At 46.5% G+C, this 19,649-nt stretch overlaps 1 protein-coding gene across 4 annotated transcripts in view; it reads right to left on the bottom strand.

Annotated features, from left to right (window-relative positions):
• Nucleotides 1–5,728, bottom strand: part of FAF2 (Fas associated factor family member 2) — a 49,712-nt gene extending 43,984 nt beyond the window's left edge. For 3 of the 4 annotated variants that reach the window (XM_037164010.2, XM_037164011.2, XM_037164012.2), the window contains exon 1: nt 5,611–5,727. In XM_037164010.2, coding sequence (XP_037019905.2) covers nt 5,611–5,673 — 63 coding nt within the window. In that variant the 5' untranslated portion in view covers nt 5,674–5,727. Of the gene's footprint in view, nt 1–5,610 lie in introns of all 4 variants that reach the window. The other variant, XM_053663413.1, reaches the window with a different exon arrangement.
• Between the last annotated feature and the right edge of the window lie 13,921 nt (nt 5,729–19,649).

The following is a 19,649-nucleotide window of genomic DNA, read 5'->3' as shown; positions in this document are numbered from 1 at the left end:
AATAAAAATAAAGAAAAAGAAGATAAAAACTATGAACAATATAATAGCAGTAAATACGTATCTATCAACAAGTGAATCTAAAAAACAAGCTAAGCAAACAAGAACAGAGACAGAATCATGGATGTGGAGAGCGTTCTGAGGGTTACCAGATGGGAGGATGGAGGGGGATAACAAGTGAAGAGGTAAGGGGATTAAGAAGTACAAATAGGTAGTTACAGAATGGGCATGGGGATGTGAAGTGCAGGACAGCAAATGCAGTAGCCGAGTAAGTATTATGCATGACCTGTGGACATGAACCATGGTGTGCATATAGCCTGAGGGAGTGGGGCATGCTAGGGAAAGCGGGGGTAAAGGGGGAAAATTCGGACAAATGTAATAGCATAATCACTAAAATATAATTTTAAAAAAATTTTTTAAAGGAAAAAAAATACATGAACAGCTCTAGCTGGTGTGGCTCAGTGGACTGAGTATTGGTCTGTGAACCGAAAGGCTGCCAGTTCGATTCCTGGTCAGGACACATGCCTGGGCTGTGGGCCAGGTCTCCAGTCAGAGGCGTGCAACAGGCAACCCAACTGATGTATCTCTTGTGCATCAATGTTTCTCTTCCTCTTTCTCCTTCCCTTCCCTTCTCTCTAAAAATAAATAAATAAAATATTTTTAAAAAATACATGAACAGAAAGCATCATGTATTTTTTCCTTTAGGTAATAAAAACTCTGATGAAACCAAGAGGGAAAATTTTCAAAATGAGTTTGATTCTACAGCCTGGAGTTCAGGCTTAATTTTCTATAATTTAAGAGACCAAAGCTCAGACCCTAATATCCATTCATAGGGAAAGAAATGTGCCCTGGCTGGTGTAGCTCAGTGGATTGAGCATGGGTCTTCGAACCAAAGAGTCACCTGTTCAATTCCCAGTCAGGGCCCAGGCCTGGGTTGCCAGGCCAGGTCCCCAGTAGGGGCTGCGCAAGAGGCAATCACACACTGATATTTTTCTCCCTCTTTCTCCCTCCCTTCCCCTCTCTCTGAAAATAAATAAATAAAATATTTTAAAAAAAGGAAAGAAATTCCTTACTCCTGTACAAGCCTCTACTGGCCACGCACAGAGCTCCTTAGTCCCTTCTCTCTGTCATGCCATCCGTCTCCAGCTGTTTAAACAGCAACCTGAAGGCAGCAAACCAAGGCTCCAGAGCAGCCTGCTGTACTTGGAAATTTGGGAAATGAACTTCAAGAAAAGAAACCTCCCCCCATACCCTCATCAGTTCTCCTTAAAACCTATTCTAGCCCTGGCTGGTGTAGCTCAGTGGATTGAGCGCAGGTCTATGAACCAAACAACCGCGGTTCCATTCCCCCAGTCAGGGCACACGCCTGGGTTGCAGGCCAGTTCAGCAGGGGGCACACGAGAGACAACCATACACTGATATTTCTCTCCCTCTCTCCTTCCCTTCCCCTCTAAAGATCAATAAATTTTAAAAAATCTTAACCCCTACAACCTATTCTAGCTCATTTGAAACAGCTTAAAACAAATGTATTCAAAACTGAATCAGTTCCAAAATAGGAGAAAAGGATAACTACAAAAATCATGAAAGGCAGAGAACAGACTAAGCATGATAAATATACTCTAGGGAATTCTAATCAAATCACATGTCATAAAGTAAAATAGAAGAAATTCTAAAATATTTTACTTTTGCTGATTTCAACACAGCAAATGCTCCCACTCATTTTCTGCTCCAGTCCCAGGCTCTTTGGGAGCATTGGGCCTTGGTGCAGATACGACCACATCTAAGAACCACACTACACACAACCAGTGGGGAAAATGGAACAGAAATGGCACCCAGAAACCCCAATCACAAAGATACAAATCTCTTAAGGGGTAGACCCCATGCCCCTGAGAACATGTGCTTTGCCAAGAAGCACAAGAGCCTGCAGGAGATGCGGGCCGACCACACCAAAGCCACGAGCGCACGTGCCGAGGCTCTCAGGCCCTCATAAAGCCTCAGATCCCAAAGGGCAGCAGCTGCGGATCCCAATCAACTTGCCTGCATCGCTCTCCCCAAGCTTGGGAACCACTCTCCCCTGGCCCTCATCACCAAGGGTCTCAGGCTCTGCTGGCCAAAGTCCGAGGCCAAGGCTCAAATCAAGTTGCAGGCTGCAGTTGCACGGCTGCAGCTCAGGCTCAGCCTCCCAGAGGTACCCAGGCCCCCACAAAGTCTCCACGATTGAGGCCTCTGTCTGCCCAAGTGAAGACATAAAGACTGGTATGACCTCTGGGCTGCTGTCTGCACAGAGCTGCTGTCCTCCTGTGCTATTTGTACAGATAAACCTAAGATGGAAAAAATCCACAAAAACACAAAAAACTAGCTCCAGCAGTACTAGCTCCCTATTCTCTCCTGACCCCTGTGGAGGTTTGAAGTACATGCTCCGTGATGTTTGTTAGTGAAGCAAACCTGAAACCTAGCGTTTATGTCACCCCCTACCTGAGAAAAATTTTGACGGCTTCCTGTGCCTACAGATTAAAATGTAAAATGCTGTGCACAGTTTTCGAAGGCTTTGGGAGGCCCCTGCTCCAATGTCTCTCTCAAATCTTGTCTTCCATTTCCAATTCTCTAAGGCCACCACAACAAACACACTCTGTCCCCCATGCCTTGATTGAGCTATCCCCTGAGCTTCTATCACCCTCCAGCCCACCCCCTGTTAAAAGTCCTATTCCTCCAAAGTAGCAAAGTACAGTGGAAAGAGGCCAGCCTGGGTGTCCAGATGCTGACCAACTAGATTTCTAACTCAACTCCACCTCCACTCCTTACTAGCTTAACGAACTAAAGCGAACACTTCAACATGTCTGTTCACCTCGGAGCAGGCACACTACCTAGGGCTCCCTGTAAGGCTACTGCTGTGGCTTAAGCAAAATGGCTGTGACCTGTCTAGCATCACGCCGAAGGCATACCAGATACTCCACGGTAACTACTGAGCCATCCTTCCCCACTCCCAGCCCCTTCCCTGAATTCCCACTACACTTGGTCTATACCACAGCACACTGTCAGCACTAATAAAACTTCGGGACACTCATTTAGATCGGTATCTGGCCTCTCCATTAGATTATAGACAAGATGGTTACAGGTGTGGCTTTCTAAATCTCGGCCACTTACTTGTGCAACTTCCTTGACCTCTCAGAACCTGTTTCTCCATCAATAAATTAAATGGAGGTTAGCACCTCACAGTATAATTAAGAGGTTTAAAAGAATTCACGTACATCAAATCCCTGGCATATTGCCTGGCACCTAGTAAGTTTCGAAGAATGTATAATGACCATCTAGATGATGAACGTGACCCAGAAACTGCTTAAAGAACACACAGATGTAAAACTTGCCTGCCTTATTAGTTCCAATTTCATTAAGCGATCTTACTACAACTTCAATCTGTCACTCCCCTCTTACCAATACAGCTGTCTGATGAAGACAAGAATGGAGGTTCCTAGCATTTGACTTGAGAAATGTACCACATATTCATGCTCTTCCAGGGTCAGACTGAGTTCAGCAGGATGCACAATCCACACCACGTCATTGCATATAAACATGGGACAACCCTGAAGAGTTGTGGGGGGTACAATGGTCTAAATAAAACTCTGAAATTAGTGGTCTACCAGTGGAAGCTGTTGATTCATTCTGATTCTGATTTGCTGTTAACCTCAAAGTCGCTACTCAAAAACTCCAAAGGTCAACTAACTTCCATTTTATCTACTTCTTTTTTTTTAAATATTTTATTATTTATTTATCTTTAGAGGGGAAGGGGGGAAGGAGAGAGGGAGAGAAACATCAATGTATGGTTGCCTTTTGTGCGTCCCCTGCTGGGAACTGGCCTGCAACCCAGGCATGTGCCCTGACTGGGAATCGAACCGCGATCGTGTGGTTCGCAGGCCCACGCTCAATCCACTGAGCTACACCAGCCAGGGCCATTTTATCTACTTCTAACCCACCGCTCAATTTTTCATGCGTTTTCCATTTTATACTTCCATTTTATACACTTCTAACCCACCACTGAATTTTTCAAGCGTTTTTCCATTTTATACACTTCTAACCCACTGCTCAATTTTTCAAGTTGATGTATAATTAACACACAAGATCTTGCCCTAGCTGGTGTAGCTCAGTAATTTGAGTATGGGCTGCAAACCAAAGCGTTGCAGGTTCGATTCCCAGTCAGGGCACAAGCTTAGGTTGCAGGTCAGGTCCCCAGTAGGGGGCAGTCTAGAGGCAACCACACATTGATGTTTCTCTCCCTCTTTCTCCTTCTCTTCCCCCTCTCTAAAAAATAAATAAAATCTTTTTAAAAAAAAGATCCTATTAGTTTCAGGTGCCACTGCTCAACTGAATAGGGACAAAACCCTCCAGAATTAATTACAGTGAAATCTAATCAAGGCAATTACAGAAAAGTGAGAACTTGCTAAAATAAAAAAGGCATACACGAGCTGTATAGCACACAAGTCAAGGGCTCCGGGAAGGTTCTGAAAAGACGAACAAAAGCGACACCACCACTTACTGTGCGACCTGCGCACCTTCCTTCTTAAGCCTCATAACTCATCTGTAACATAGGGATTGTTAACAGTATGGATTTCACAGCGTTGTATTAAATGTGATAATGAATGCTAAGTATTTACATCATACTCAATAATAAATGGTATTCTAACTAGGAGTGCCTGAGCACTAAGATTCTTAGTAAATAATTGCTGACATTAATGAACATTTAGCACATTTCATATTAGGAAATAAGTATCACTAACTTTAATTCTTAAGTTAAATAATAAGTAACAACACTGTTTGGGAGCATTTTATGTATCACAAAGCCCTTCGGGCATTTTATAAAGTCACTTGATCTCCACAATATCTTTACGGGGGGTAAACATTTAAAAAATACATATTTTAAAAACAAGGAAACTGATACCCATCAGGGCAACAAAGAGTCAAGGTTACCCACCCTAGTGGCCGCCTCCACCTAATTATCCCCGAAGTTCTTAACCCCACTTGGAGATTCCTGCAAGTTACCACCACAAGCACGGTCAAGCACGTGAGTCCTGGAATCAGCCCAGGGTCATAAACCGCGCCAGAAACCACTGACGACTTTTACGTTGCATTTGTTTCCTCACGTAGTGTCCTCCCACACCTTTAGGGCGGGGGCCGGGCCTGCACCCCCCACCCCGATCCCCCAACACAAGACCTTGCATCCAAGATGCCCCGAGTAAATGTATATGGAAATGGCAAGGGAAGCTGGTAGTTTTTCCAGAGACCTGAAATGAGCCCACTCCATGGTTGGGATTAAGCATCCAGAGTCGCTGGGTGGAGAGGGTCCAACCTGAGAAGCATGGCTGAAGACTGGCACCCATGGGGACGCCAGGGAAGCCGAACCGCCGAGGGAAGAGAGGGAGGTGGCTCTGGCAGCAGCCACCGCCGAAAAGCAGGGGACAGACAGGCTCCGGGGCAGCAGGGCAGTTGGCGTCTGGGGGGGAGGGGCCGCCAGATGGTCTGAGAAGAACCCCGGGCCCACTCTCAGGAGAGTTCGGGGTCCTCTAGAGGTCCACTCCCCAGCCCGCGGTGGCCCTTGCTGCACCGAGCACTCGCTGCTACCTGAAACTGCAGCAGCTTCTCTGTCTGCTCCTGGGTTAGATCCCGTTCCTCCGGCGCCGCCATTTTGCCGCCGCCTCTACGCTTCTGACCCGTCCGCACCGTCACCCGCCGGAACTGATCTCAGCGGCAACCACGTCCGGTCGCTGAGCGGCCGCCGGCGCGCGACCGCGTCTGCGCGTGCTGACCCCGCCGGGGGCGGTGGTTAGAGTAGCGGTGGTTGTTCGCGCCGCCAGGGGGCGCCCCTCTCGGGCAGATCGCGTACACGGTCGGAAATCGCCAAAGGCCAGTAGGTACCAGTCGCCTTGAGAATTTCGGCGAAGACTGGATCGCTAGGGAGCCAAGACTACTGAAGAGATCGCCAAGAGCTGAGCAGTCCCGAATTCCATCGAGAAGCTCCGGAAATCCCCGAAAGCCTCCCCGCTGTTTTCCGCTGTTCCCTAACCATACCCTAGTGAGTTCCGATATTCCTGAATGTTTCTTAGGAAATGGTGACCTTTACGACATATTGGCGGTTTGAGGTTTGATTCCTGCTCCGACAGTTCCAAAAGTTCCTGCCACCTCTCAAGAAGTTCCGGAAGTATCCGAATACTGGTCAGGCATTTCCGACGCCGCCTTCCAGCCAGAAGCAGCTGGAGACAGTTGCCGAGGGAAAATCTCAGCTTTGAGGTGGCTCTCGAGGACTGTTTGGACTTGGCTACCAGGATCTTTGATATTCAATGGCGCTACCAGCCTTGGGCAAAGCTTTCCGTCCAACGCCGTAGGACTCTGCTCCTGTCTTAGGCCTCCCGTCCCACTGGCCCACTGGGGGGCTTCCCTGTGACAGGCCGGCTGAAGGAAGGCCTCTGGACTGAGATCAGGAGACTTGGATTCAAGGGCTAGTGTCCACCCTGCAAAGTGGACATCCTTGGGCAAACCATCTTCTCTCTGGACTGCGTTTTGCCATTGGTGGACTCAGGTTCCCCAGTAGCCCTGACAGGCCGCCTCAGTACAGACCCTCACCCTTTGCAAGGTCCTAACCTGCCTTTTGATGCCTACCTTTCTCTGCACTGTCCTTGTGCCTTCCAACCTGCCACCTCCCTTTTTTGCATTTCTGCATCTTCTGCCATCTGTCTCCTCTGGCCACTGTCCAGAAGGCCTTGGCGAGGCAGAGGGGTCTGGGTCAGGTGCACACTTTTCCACAGACTCCTGTGTTCTGCCCCACCACTGCCCAAGTAAGAGGGTTGCCCAGGTGAGACAGGACAGGTGTTGTGAAAGCCAAAATCCTGGGATAAGCACGTTAAGGGAGGGAAGGACCTCTGTTTGGGCTACTTCTTCCTTTCAGGCCTGGATCAGGTCTTACCGGGTCTGCACAAACTTCACAACGTTTCAGAATTGTTCTCACACATTTAAGGTAAAATTGGAATTAAATAACTATGTCTTTAAAGAACTGATTATATCAGCCCAGGCTAGTGTGGCTCAGTGGATTGAACCCCAGCCCTATAACCAAAGGGTCACTGGTTCCAGTCCCAGTCAGGGCACATGCCTGGGTTGCAAGCCAGGTCCCCAGTAGGGGGCGTGGGCAACCACACATTGATGTTTCCCTCTCTTTCTCCCTTCCTTTCCCTCTCTCTAAAAAGTAAATAAATAAAAATCTTTTTAAAAAATGTATCACATCAACTCAAAGCTCAGGGGAGATGTGGTACTTTCCAACATCTCCAATAACGCAGATTCAGACGAACTTGGTGAGGCATGACCGTGAGATGCCTTCTGGAGAGGTTGCCTAAAGCTGATGATGTAAGGTGTGCTCCTTCAACAGGCCTACCTCGTTGTGATGGCAAACACCACTGGGTGTTCTTCACTTCTGCAAAGATGAACCTTCTTGGTCTACATTTCTGGTTTTTTCTTTGAGTACAGACATAATTCCAAGAAAAATTTTACTTTTTTTCACTCCACCATAGGACTTTGCCTCACTGCGAGGCATACATGATGGCAAACTTGAAAGTCCCTTTCCTGTCGAAAGGTGGTTTCTGCTTTTAGCTGCAGCCAGTGGTTTCTGGGGAAGACCAGTACTGTCAGAACCTCTCATTTTTAGAGAGCCCCTCTAAAAATCTGCAGGTGAAATCTCCCCATTTTAAAAGAGTGACAACTGAAGTTTTTAGGAGAATTGCTCTGTCATTCGGCCATTGTTGCCACTTTTCAGCCCCTGAAGCAGCTGCCATCCTCGTGGCCTCCTGTGTCATGGAAGAAGCCAGTCCTGGAAGAAACCTAAGATATAGTTGATAAATTCAGGATGAAGCATGTGGAAAATGTCATCAGTTCTTGGCTTGCCCTCTTCTTTCAGTTTTTTTTTCCTAACTTTTATTTTGCCTTTTAGGTTGGCGCTATCTAACCAAACTAGAATGTGAGCCACAAGTAATTGTAAATTATTCAAGTAGCTGCATTTAACACAGGGGAAATTAATTTTACACTTGATCTTAGCCAAAAGGCTGAGAAGTGATGGGGGAAATTAATTTTAGTAATATATTACATCCAGAAAAATTTTGTGTGCTGTTGAGCTCCAAAATGAATACACCAGTTAAAAAGGACTCCTAGTGGCTCACTGGGCTCAAGTTTTCAGAGTCTAGTAGCCTTTGCTAAACCTCTTGCGCTGTCTGCACGGAGCCACTTGCCCCCTGGATTGTTTCCTGCTGCCTGGGACAGCAGGAAATAATCCTGGGAGAAATAGTAAAGATTGGGAGCTTGTAGTCAGCCAGCAGGCCGAAGACCTGCCCCAGCAATCCAGGCTGGGCAGCTAGAGCTTCATTTGCATCTTTGTCACGCAGTCTCAGGGATTGCGTTCCCAGGAACCAAGGACTGGGGTTGGGCGCTGTTCTTTTTTTTTTTTTTTTTTTTAAGATTGTATTTATTGGACTTCCGCCAAGATGGAGGTTTGAGGTGGATGGGCCTTGCCTCCTCTCACAACCAAGTTTAAGGACAACTAAATATTAGCATCAGAAAACACAACCAGAACACGGAAAACTGAACTTTTCGGAAGTCCGCAAACAACAAATTCTTCGGCCCGACCGGTAAGGGGCGAAACCGGCGGCGGGTGAGGAGTTACAAAGGAGAACTCGATGGACCCGGGCGCGGGCGCGGAATCCAGACGCGCGAATCCAGTCCCACGGGTTCCAAACCCAGGATTGGACCTAGTGAGCAGCCCACCGGGTGAGCAACTACGGAGAAGTCAGTGGGGAGGCGGTGGCAGCGAGTTGACTGTGGGTGCCCGGTTACGCACGGGTGAGGGAGTGAGCAGTGGGACCGGCTGCGGCGGCGGTGGCGGCGCCATTTTCCCCGCTCTGACCACGCCCCCACATACAGCGTCACAACCCAGCGACCTGGGACTCCAAGGCGCCGCTTCTCTCACTTAAAGGGCCAGAACAGACCAAAAATGTCGCAGGGGGACCTCAAAGTCCCGGAGATAAATCTAAGTGACGAAGAAATAGCAAATCTCTCAGACGCACAGTTTAAAACACTGGTCATCAGCTTCCTCACAGATCTGGTTGATTATAGCCACAAATTAGAGAAACATATGAAGGCTAAATTAAGGGAAATGAATGGAATTCCACAGGAAACCCATAGAGATGAAAAAAAAACTGGGACTCAACTCAATGGAGTGAACCAGAAGGAAGAAAAAAATGATAAATCAGAAAGGAATGAAGATATTTTTAGAGAGAAGGGAAGGGAGGGGGACAGAGAGGGAGAGAAACATCAGTTGGTTGCCTCTAGCATGCTCCCAGTTGGGGACCTGGCCTGCAACCAGCCACCTTTCGGTTCGCAGGCTGGCACCCCAACCCACGGAGCCATGCCAGCCAGGGCAGGTGCTCTTCTGTATATAAGCCAGCTTCCCCTCTGCCCCAAGTGGGGGGAAGTCCATTGGATGGACTTCCAGTCTCCATCCAATCTTGTGTTGCCAGAACCATAAACACCTGGAGCCCATAACACTAGAAAAGAGTGGAGCTGTTTTCACTGAATAGAGTCTCCCCCTTGACTGTGCCCCAATTAACAACTCAAATGGTGTTGAACTCGCACCGACAACGACCTTCAGTTGCCAGCTACTTATAAGTCTTCAAAAGCTGCTGCGTGTTTTACACTTATACCACATCTCTATTTGGACTAACCACGTATGGAGTACTCAGGTGACACGTATGGATACTGTACATGGTGGATGTGCCTTTCTAGGACACTCTGAAGATTTCTTTTTTACTACTCACACAAGCGTCATAGGTGGGCACAGGCAACCAGGTTTTTGGTGATCATGGACAAAGAGTTGAACCGAACCCACAGAGAGTTTATAGCAGAGAGAGAGAGAGAGAGCAGACTTACTAAGCGATAGTGAGTAAGCACTTACTAAGCACTCCACAGAGCATGAGAGCAGGCCAACTCCGAGCTGAGACTGACCTCGGGAGCTGGAGGGATTCTATTCTTACAGAGTGGATATTTCCTGGCTAGTTTCAGTAGGCTCTTCTTGTGCATGTACAAGTGGTTGTTATTACTTTAAAACTACTGCACATGTGGTCTCCCATGATCTTCCTTGGGAAGGGGGTCACACAGTGTTAATTTATTATGATGCTATTATAACGAAGCAGGGGTCATGTAGCATCTTCTGCGCAGGTGCATTCATGACTCAGCATGATTCGGCGCTTTTCCAGAAAGCGGGAACAACCAGTCTTAGAACAGGGTCTCTGTCCTGTAAGGATGTCCTTTATCTTAGCCCTGGGGCACCTCTGGACTTTCCTCCTTCCTCTCTCCTGCCTCACAACTTATTTTTTTAGAGACAGCGGAAGATAGAAACAGTCATTCGAGCAACATCTGTCAGTTTCCTCCAGTACGTGCCCCAGCCCAACCAGGGACCCAGCCACAACCTAGGCATATGTGCTACTGGGGTTAGAACCCGGAACCTCGGGTGCACAGGACGACACTCCAACCACTGTGCCACCCAGCCAGAGCCTGGAGATGTTTTCATAAATGTATTATTTTTATCTACAGATTTTAGGAATTCATGTTTTTTGACTGGCTCTGGGCCAGATGCTACAGAGATAAAAGGGACATTCCAATGCCCTCTAAGAACAGTTTACCCGAATTTTGCTGTGTGTGATGCACTCCTACGTTTTGGGCTCAAACTTTCAGGGAAAAAATCTTCGGTTTCAATTTTCAATTCAATTTTTTATTTACCTATATTTAAATATTTGTTTTTTCATATTATAAAGGAATTTTAGCATTTATTTTTTAACGTATTATGGTGCAAGAAATTTTATGTAACAAATAATTACAGAACACAAGAACAGATACAGGCTGCGTCAGGGAGGTTGGTGACACGGGCTGTGAAGGAAATCACACAAAGAGACTGTAGAGAATCAAGCGTTTATTCACTCTCCAGGAAAGGAGAGGGGCATGGTGTGGAGAGACGAAACAGCAAGGAGGGTGGGGGCTTCACTCTTCTATTGGATGGTAAACGAATTAAAGGGGGGGCGCTGTGTTGTGGCCCCTGGGCTGTGGGGGCGTCGTGACTGAGGCTGCAGTGTGTCCCCACGTTATCTTCTGCCTGTGGCTGTGGGACGTGGTTAGTGCTGTTCTGGTTTTCCAGTCATTTCCAGTCCTGGGGGCCAGCTCAGAAGAGTGAAGTGGTGTTCCGACAACAAGGTCACGGGCCTGTTAGGCAGACGGTGCCGCAGCAGCAATGGGGCTGCCTTTGTCCTTTCAAGGTGTAAGAAATTTTAAAAGGAATTTAAAACATTCATACAGCTATGGAATTAGTACTACCCATGTATAATGTGCATCCTTCTTTTTCCCTTAAAATTTTGGGCGAAGGGCGTGTGCATTACACACGGCAAAATGTGGTAATAGGAAATCAGGTATTCCGAGGCTTCTCTGGCCATCCTGCCCCGAGTTCCTCCACAGCCCTAGGTGGGCCGCCTAACTCAGGACCCTCCCTTTCTGTCCCTCAAAGCCTCTCCTTCCCTGCTCCGCTGTCCCCTCCCACGACATAATTTACCCCACAGCCTTCCTTACCCCTAAAAGGCAAGGAAAAAAAGGAAATTAAATGACCGTTATCACTGTCTGGAAGAATGTGTGTGTGCGAGGAGGTTTGGGTCCCAGTTTCATTCCTGTAACGCACTGGGACGTGGGACTGAGAGACGCTTCGGAGGGTCCAGTGAGTGTCTGTTTCTCTAATCCCAGCACTAAGGCTTGGCGGGACACCTTGCCACTCTCTTCCTTGTAAAGGACAGATTCTGTCCTGCCGAGTCACGGAGACCCTAGAACTAGCCCTCGATTTCCGAGTACCTCAAACACCAGCTACTTCCTATCGGTTGGGGACACAGCATGTTTTTTCTTTTTCAAAGAAAGAATTACGTTGCCACCATCCCCACACTGTTGTCCACGTCCATGAGCCCATGACGTAGCGTCTTGATGGCAGAGTGGAGCAGAGTGTTGAGATGTCAGCAACACTTCCTGTTTGTTTGTTTGTTTGTTTGGCCTCCTGCCCCATCAGATTGTCCACTATAGATTCACCCAAAAAGTAAGAGGAGTAAGAAAGCGACCACTTTCTCACTCATCAGTGTATTATAGACACTCGGGCTCAGAGGCAATGTTTTGCCTTGAATGAATCACTAAGCACACCTCACGCTCTGCAGGGGGACAGACCTGAGCACAAACTCTGCGGCCGCCACGAGCTGCCCGCGTGCCCTGGTGAGGCCACCTTCCCGAGCCCCAGGACGCTCACTTCTCAGCTGTAGGCAGGCTGATAGTCCCTGCCTCCTGGGTGAGCACGTGAAAAACCAAAACCCGCAGGCGAAAGGACAAAGCCAGTGCCATTGCTGTCGTGGTGCCGTTTGCTCAAAAGGCCTGTGACCTTGGGAAACATGGCTGCGATTTTTCCCTTCTGAGTTTACGTCATCAGGACCGAAAATTACTGGAAAGCAAGAGCAGAATGTGACTCACAGCAGTCCCCTTCTCCCCCACAGGCACAGGCAGAAGATGACATTGGAGCAAACTGCAGCTGACGCAGAACCACCCCAAATCTCCTGTGCTACGGCCCCCCAACAGCCCTGGGACCACACCACGGCACCCCCACGTCCTTTTTTAATCCAGTTGCAATCCCATAAAAGCTCAAAGCCCCCACCCCTCAGGGCAGGGGCATATCTCACATCCAGCCCTTTCCCTCTCTTGGTGTTACCGAACAAGAGGTGGTCCGAGGGAGGGGCAATACAATATTTGGCCCACCTAGGGATGCCCAAAACTGCTATACAACAGGGGCCCCTCCCGAAAACCAAAATACTAATATCTACTGGGCCCTTCTGTCCGCCGCCAATTGGAAAGACATCTCTTAATGCCAGAGATTTGTGAAAAGGAAACAAAATGTTTATTTAATGCTATTCAGGCCTAATGCCACCACTAAAATATCAAAGTCCTTTATGTATACACCTACACCCACACAGCACTCCCTTCTCCCACTGTCCCAACTCCGGGTACCGTAAATCAGGAAAAGAGCACACGTCCCTTTTTCAGGCCGCTGGCACCGTCAGCTGTGTCACCGTGCAGGCAGGATCTCGAGTTAATCCAAAGTACTGTGGTACCCTCTCACGGTCCACTGGCAAGAGTCCTTTGTACCCAGTTCCAGTCAAAGTCTCTGTTGCTTTTCAGGCCATGCGGCCAAAGGGGGCACCCCAAAGCCGCGTGGGCCTCTTCTACCAAAGCTGCAGGAGTCCGCACTCCACCAAAAGCATGTGGCTGTCTTCTTCACCTGGCTGCAGGGATCTCCATTCTGGCAAAGCTGTGTGGTTTTTTCCCTTTCACCTGGGAAAGAGGGGGTCCGCACCCTGCCAAAACCACGTGGCTCCTTCTTTCACCTCACCAAGAGGGGGTCCTCACTCTGCTGAAACCGCGTGGCTCTCTCTCTCATCTGGCCAAGCGGGGACCCTTCGTCTCGGAGCCAGTCTTTTCCAAGCTCCCACACAGCAGCACCCTCCCTCAGGGGCGCAGCCCCTCATTACCTCCTGAGTCCCAGCTACTCCCTTCTCACTCAGGTGTGCAGCTCCTTAGTTACATCCTGAGTCCAAGCCCTCCTCACTCAGGAGAGCAGCCTCTCAGTTCCCATCTTGAGTCCTCCTAGTTCCATCCTCAGTCCCTGCCACAACCTTCTCATTCAGGAGTGCAGCCCCTCGTTTCTTTCTCCTGAGTCCCAGTCCACTCACTCCTTCTCCCTGGCTCCCAACTTGGCCATTGCTATTTAACATATCTATGAAACCAGTTAAAGGTTATAGATATGTTAAATAACCATTCCTCCAGAGGTTAGCTCCAAAACTGTTGCTATGCAAAATAGCTCTCAATGGCCCTGGCTCCATTCTTTCTTCCCCCCTGTGGGGGGGGGGGGTGGAGTGAGGACATCTTATATGTCTCTCCAATATTTCTATACACTTTGAATTCTGGACACCTTTCCAAATCTTTTTTTGGGGGGGCCCCCCTGGCTGCACCCTGTATCATTGGGAGAGTAAAGTAAAAACTTTGCTGTCAGCCATTTCTTTGTGAATGCTTTCCCATCGTGCGTCAGAGTTTATCTGAGCCAAACTGATGGCGTATCCCTAGGAACAAAATCTCTCTGCTCCAAAGAAGGACAATGGGCAGGGTTACTGCATTTGAAACCAAGGAAGGGACAGAGAAAGGTTACCTGGGGATGAAAGAAAACCAGGCAGGGATAGGATTACTGGAGAGTTAACAAGATTACGTGCCCTCAGGAGGGTTAATACCCCCTCGGAGGGATGTCACTTCTGGTATTTCAAAGCTGTGTTAACCTGGAACGGCCGGGGCCGGGCAGGGATGAACCTTCTACTCAAAGTGCAGGCCTAGGACGGGACCACCCACCAAGACTGGCCCAGTCAGGAGTTTATCATCGGATCACCTTGGAGGTTATTTTCCAGGGAACCAGGGTTTTTTGGGTCCATACTGTATCATAGCAAGGATTCAATTTTTTCAAAAAGATTTTATTTATTTATTTTTAGTGAGAGGGGAAGGGAGGAAGAGAGAGAAAAAATTTACACAAGTTCAAACAACACCTCAGTTGGCAGGAAAGGAGACCTATTTACAGATGGTTTAAATAACCCAGATGCATTTAAATTTTTCTCACCATCTCAGGCTCTGTTTAGGGGGAGGGAAATGTAAGCATGGAACAGGATAAGGACTAGCTCTTCTGCACCGAGTTCCTCTGCGTTTGTTGGGAATCAGTTGTTTGCATGTCTTTTCCTGTTCCTTTATCAAGATGCCAATCCCACAGTCTTGGTTACTGTGACTGTGTAGCACACCTCGAAACCGGATGTTGTTAGTCTTCCAGCTTCGCTCCCTCTCTCCTCTTCTGTCGTTTCTTTATTTCACTGGCTAGAACTGTGAGTACAATGTTGGAGAGAAGTTGTGAGAGCAGACATACTTGTCTTATTTTTATATTAAAAGAAAAACATTCAGCCCTGTGGTGATGGGATGGCGGGGATGAGTTTCTTCTTTTTCCTTCCTTCCTAAAAAAAAAGAAAAACATTCAGTCTTTCATCACTAAGTTTAATGTTAGCGGAAGGTTTCTCAGAGCTGTCCCTTATCAGGTTGAGGATGTTCCTTTCAATTTGTAGTTTGCTGAAGAGTTTTTCATTGGGAATCCATGTTGAATTTCGTCAAAGTTTTTTTCTGCATTGAGATGATCATATGGTTCTTTCTTTTTGGTTTGTTAATGTGGTGAATTACATTGACTCTTTAAAAACTGTGGTACCCTGGCTGGTGTGGTTCAGTGGATTGAGCACCAGACTGAGAATCAAAGGGTCACTGGTTTGATTCCCAGTCAGGGCATGTGCCTGGGTTGCAGGCCAGGTCCCCAGTAGGGGGCGTGTGAGAAGCAACCACACACTGATGTTTCTCTCCCTTTCTTTCTCTCTCCCTTCCCCTCTCTCTAAAAATAAAATCTTTTTAAAAAGCCCAGGAGTTTGTTATGATACCTAAAAGAAAACACACCCCCCCAAAAAAAAAGAAAAAGAAAACAACCCACAAACAAATATCTCATTATTCACTTTTGGAAATTGCCAGCACACTCTTTTCCTGAAAGCTGGTGAGTTGAGAGACACAATTAAGCATTCATGGTATCTGTCCTCTGTGAACTCCACCCGTAGGTAACCAAACTGAAAGCCAGGGGAAGTTCTTCAAGAATTTCCAGCTAACTCGGAAATACGGAGAGAAGGAGAATCCCCACAGGCATTCGATTTCAAGTAAGGCGATCCCTTTGGATAAAAACACAAAAGCTGCTGAGAGCAGAGGTAGGAAGGAAGCTGACCTGGAGCTTCATTGTCAGGAGACGAGATGGTACCACCCGAACCTGTCAATCAGTCTTTGTGTCACTAAGAGGCAACTAGACATGATGTGACATCTGATGTAACACAATGGAAGTTTCTCAATACCATCTATGAAATATTCTTGCAAAAATATTCATCTGGAATCTGATCAAGCCTCTGGACCAGCATTTCTCAACTTGGGCATTACTGACATTTGGGGCTGGATAATTTTCTTTTCAGGAGGGGCTGGCCTATGCATAGTGAGATGTTACGCAGCATCCTTGGCCACTGCCCACTGTTAGTAGCTCTCCTACAAATTGTGACAATACCAGAAGGTCTCTAAATGTTACCAAACAAGCCAGGGCCTCAAACCCAGTTTAAAACCACTACTCTAACCAGTGTAACCCCAACAAATTCAATAAAGTGAAAAAACCCACTATTCTAGAACTGACTACCAATTTATAGGAAATAATAAAGATTCCAGCCCAGGCCAGGCAGCACAGCTGGTTAGAGCATCATCCTGATAGGCCAAGGTTGCAGGTTCAATCTCCAGTCAGGTCACATACAAAGAAGCAACTAATGAATGCGTGACTAACTGGAACAGCATGCCCTGGCTGGTGTGGCTCCATGGATTGAGTGCTGCCCTGCAAACCAAAGGGTCACCAGTTCGATTCCCAGTCAGGGCACATGCCTGGATTGTGGGCTGGGTCCCCAGCGGGGAGTGTGCAAGAGGCAACCACACATCGATGTTTCTCTACCTCTGTTTCTCCCTCCCTTTCCCTCTCTCTAAAAATAAATAAAGAAAAGTTTTATTAAGAAAAACAAACCAAGGCCCTGGCTGGTGTAGCTCAGTGGATTGAGCGCGGGCCTGCAAACCAGAGGATCGCAGTTCCATTCCCAGTCAGGGCACATGCCTGGGTTGCAGGCCGGTTTTCTGCAGGCCAGTTCCCAGCAGGGGATGCACGAAAGGCAATCGTACATTGATGTTTCTCTCCCTCTCTCCTTCCCCCCTTCCCCTCTAAAGATAAATAAATAAAATCTTAAAAAAGAAAAAGAAAAACAAACCAATAGGCAGAACTGTGATCCCTAAAAGAAGAGAAACAAACAAATAAACCTTATTATTCTCCAGGCTTTCTACCCAAAGAAATGTATAAACTGCTGAGTAAGAAGGGGCAACCCTAACCGAGCCCAACGGTCTCAACAGCCAAAGAAAAATGAGTTTGTGGAGGTTTAAATGCCTAGGATTTAAAGAACAGAGTACTGGAGAGGAGGGAGCTAGGCAGAGCAAGAATTCCAGAAATATTCATAGAAGTTGCCCATGAATCTTTGGCTAAATAACAACTGCATGTGATAATATGATCTGATACATGGAAAACCCTAAAGATTTCACACACGCACACACACACACACACACGCAGCCCTGTTAGAACTGATAAATGAATTCATAAAGTAGTGTAATACAAAGTCAAAACACAAATTTCACTTGCATTTCTTTACACTACAATGAACAATTTAGAAAGGAACAATGAACAATGAACAGAAACAATGAAGAATTTCTTAATTAAGAAAAATCTTGGCCCTGGCTGGTGTAGCTCAGTGGATTGAGCACGGGTCTGGGAACCAAGCAACCATGGTTCGATTCTCAGTCAGGGCACATGCCTGGGTTGTAGGCCAGTTCCCAGCAGGGGACACACAAGAGGCAACCATACATTGATATTTTTTTTAAATAATTTTATTTAGTTATTTTTCAAGTACAGTTTTCTGTCTATTTCTCCCATCCCGGCCCCCCCCCACCCCGTGCTCCCCACCTCCCTCCCATTTCCACCCCCCTTAGTTCTTGTTCCTGTGTCCTTCACATTTGTTCCTCCAAATCCCTCCCCTTTTCCCCCCTAAATTCCCTTCCCTCTCCTCTCTGGTCACTGTCCCCTTATTCTTTATTTCAGTGTCTTTGTTTTTATTCTGCTTGCTTGTTTGTTTTGTTGTTTAGCTTCCTGTTAAAGGTGAGATCATATGGTATTTGTCTTTCAACACCTGGCCTGTTTCACTCAGCATAATGCTTTCCAGTTCCATCCATGCTGTTGCAAAGGATAGTAGCTCCTTCCTTCTCTCTGCTGCATAGAATTCCATTGTGTATATGTACCACAATTTTTTGATCCATTCATTTACTGACGGGCACCTTGGTTGCTTCCAACTCTTGGCTATTGTAAATTGTGCTGCTATGAACATTGTGGTGCATAGGTTCTTTGATATTAATGTTTTAGGATTTTTAGGATATAATCCTAGCAGTGGAATTGCTGGGTCAAAAGTCAGGTCGATTCATACATTGATATTTCTATCCCTCTCCCCTTCCCCTTTAAGATAAATAAATAAAATCTTAAAAAAAAAAAAAAAAAGAAAAATCTTCTATGTACAATAGCATCCAAAAGAACAAAATTCTTAGGAATGAACTAAGGAGAGAAAAGACTTGTACATTGAAAACTACAAAACATTGCTGAAAGAAATTAAGGAAGACCTACAAAAATGAAAAGCCATTTAGTCTTACTCAACTGGAGGACTTCATGTTAAAATGTCAATACTGCGTAAAACAATCTACAGCTTTAACTCAATCCCTATCAAATTCTCAGTGACGTGTTTGGCAGAAAATTGAAAAACATATCCTCAAACTCATATGAACCTCAAGGCACTCCAAATAGACTAAATGATCTCTAAAAAGAAGAACAAAACTGGAGGACTTATCCCTTATGACTTAAAAATCTACAGCAACCGAAATGGCATGGAACTAGCATAAAGACAGTCACGTAGAATAAAGAGCTCTGACAGAAACCCTTGCTTTTCTGGTGCAGTGACTTTTTGACGAGGGGTCTGAGATCGTGTGACGGGGAAAGGAAAGTCTTCAACAAATGGTATAGGGAAAGCTGGGTGTCTGTGTGGAAAAGAACAAAGGCGGGCCAGTAGAAAAGTATGCCATGTATGAAGGTCCACCATGTAGGAAAATTAACTCAAAACGGATCCATGATCTAAATGCTGGACTTTCAACAGTAAAACTCTTAGAGAAAAACATAGGACAGTAACGTAGCAGGGTAAAAAATTAATATTCAGAAATCGTCTGCATTTAAAAATTTTTTTATTGAAGGATATATTTATTGATTAGAGAGAGAGAGTCATCGATCAGGGATCACACCTGCAACCTAGGTATGTGTCCTGATCAGGGATCAAACCCATACATTTTTGGTGTAGGGGAATGATGCTCTAAACCAACGGAGTCACCTGGCCAGGGCAGAAATAAGTTGCATTTTTGTAAGATTTTATTTATTTTTGGAGAAAGGGGAAGGGAGGGAGAAAGAGAGGGGGTGAAACATCAGTGTGTTGTTGCCTCTAGTACACCCCTTATCTAGTGCCAGGACCTGACCCGCAACCCAGGCACGTGCCCTGACTGGGAATCGAACCAGCAGTGCTTTGGTTCACAGGCCTGCGCCGAATCCACTGAGCTATCCCTGGCTCTTCGTTACAGTTTTATACACTAATAATGAATTATCAGAAAGAAAAGTTGTAAAAAATCCTATTTATGATTGCATCAAAAATAATAAAATACCGAGGAATAAATTTAACCAAGGAAGTAAGAGATCTGTACTCAGAATACTATAAGACATTGAAGAAGACACAAATGAATGGAAGGCTCATGGGTAGGAAGAATGAACATCATTAAAGTGGCCTATTACC

Source organism: Artibeus jamaicensis, unplaced genomic scaffold, assembly GCF_021234435.1.
Source record: "Artibeus jamaicensis isolate MK-2021 breed Jamaican fruit bat unplaced genomic scaffold, CSHL_Jam_final contig_1085, whole genome shotgun sequence".
Lineage (NCBI taxonomy): Eukaryota > Metazoa > Chordata > Mammalia > Chiroptera > Phyllostomidae > Artibeus > Artibeus jamaicensis.
This window is presented reverse-complemented; position numbering and strand designations above follow the sequence as displayed.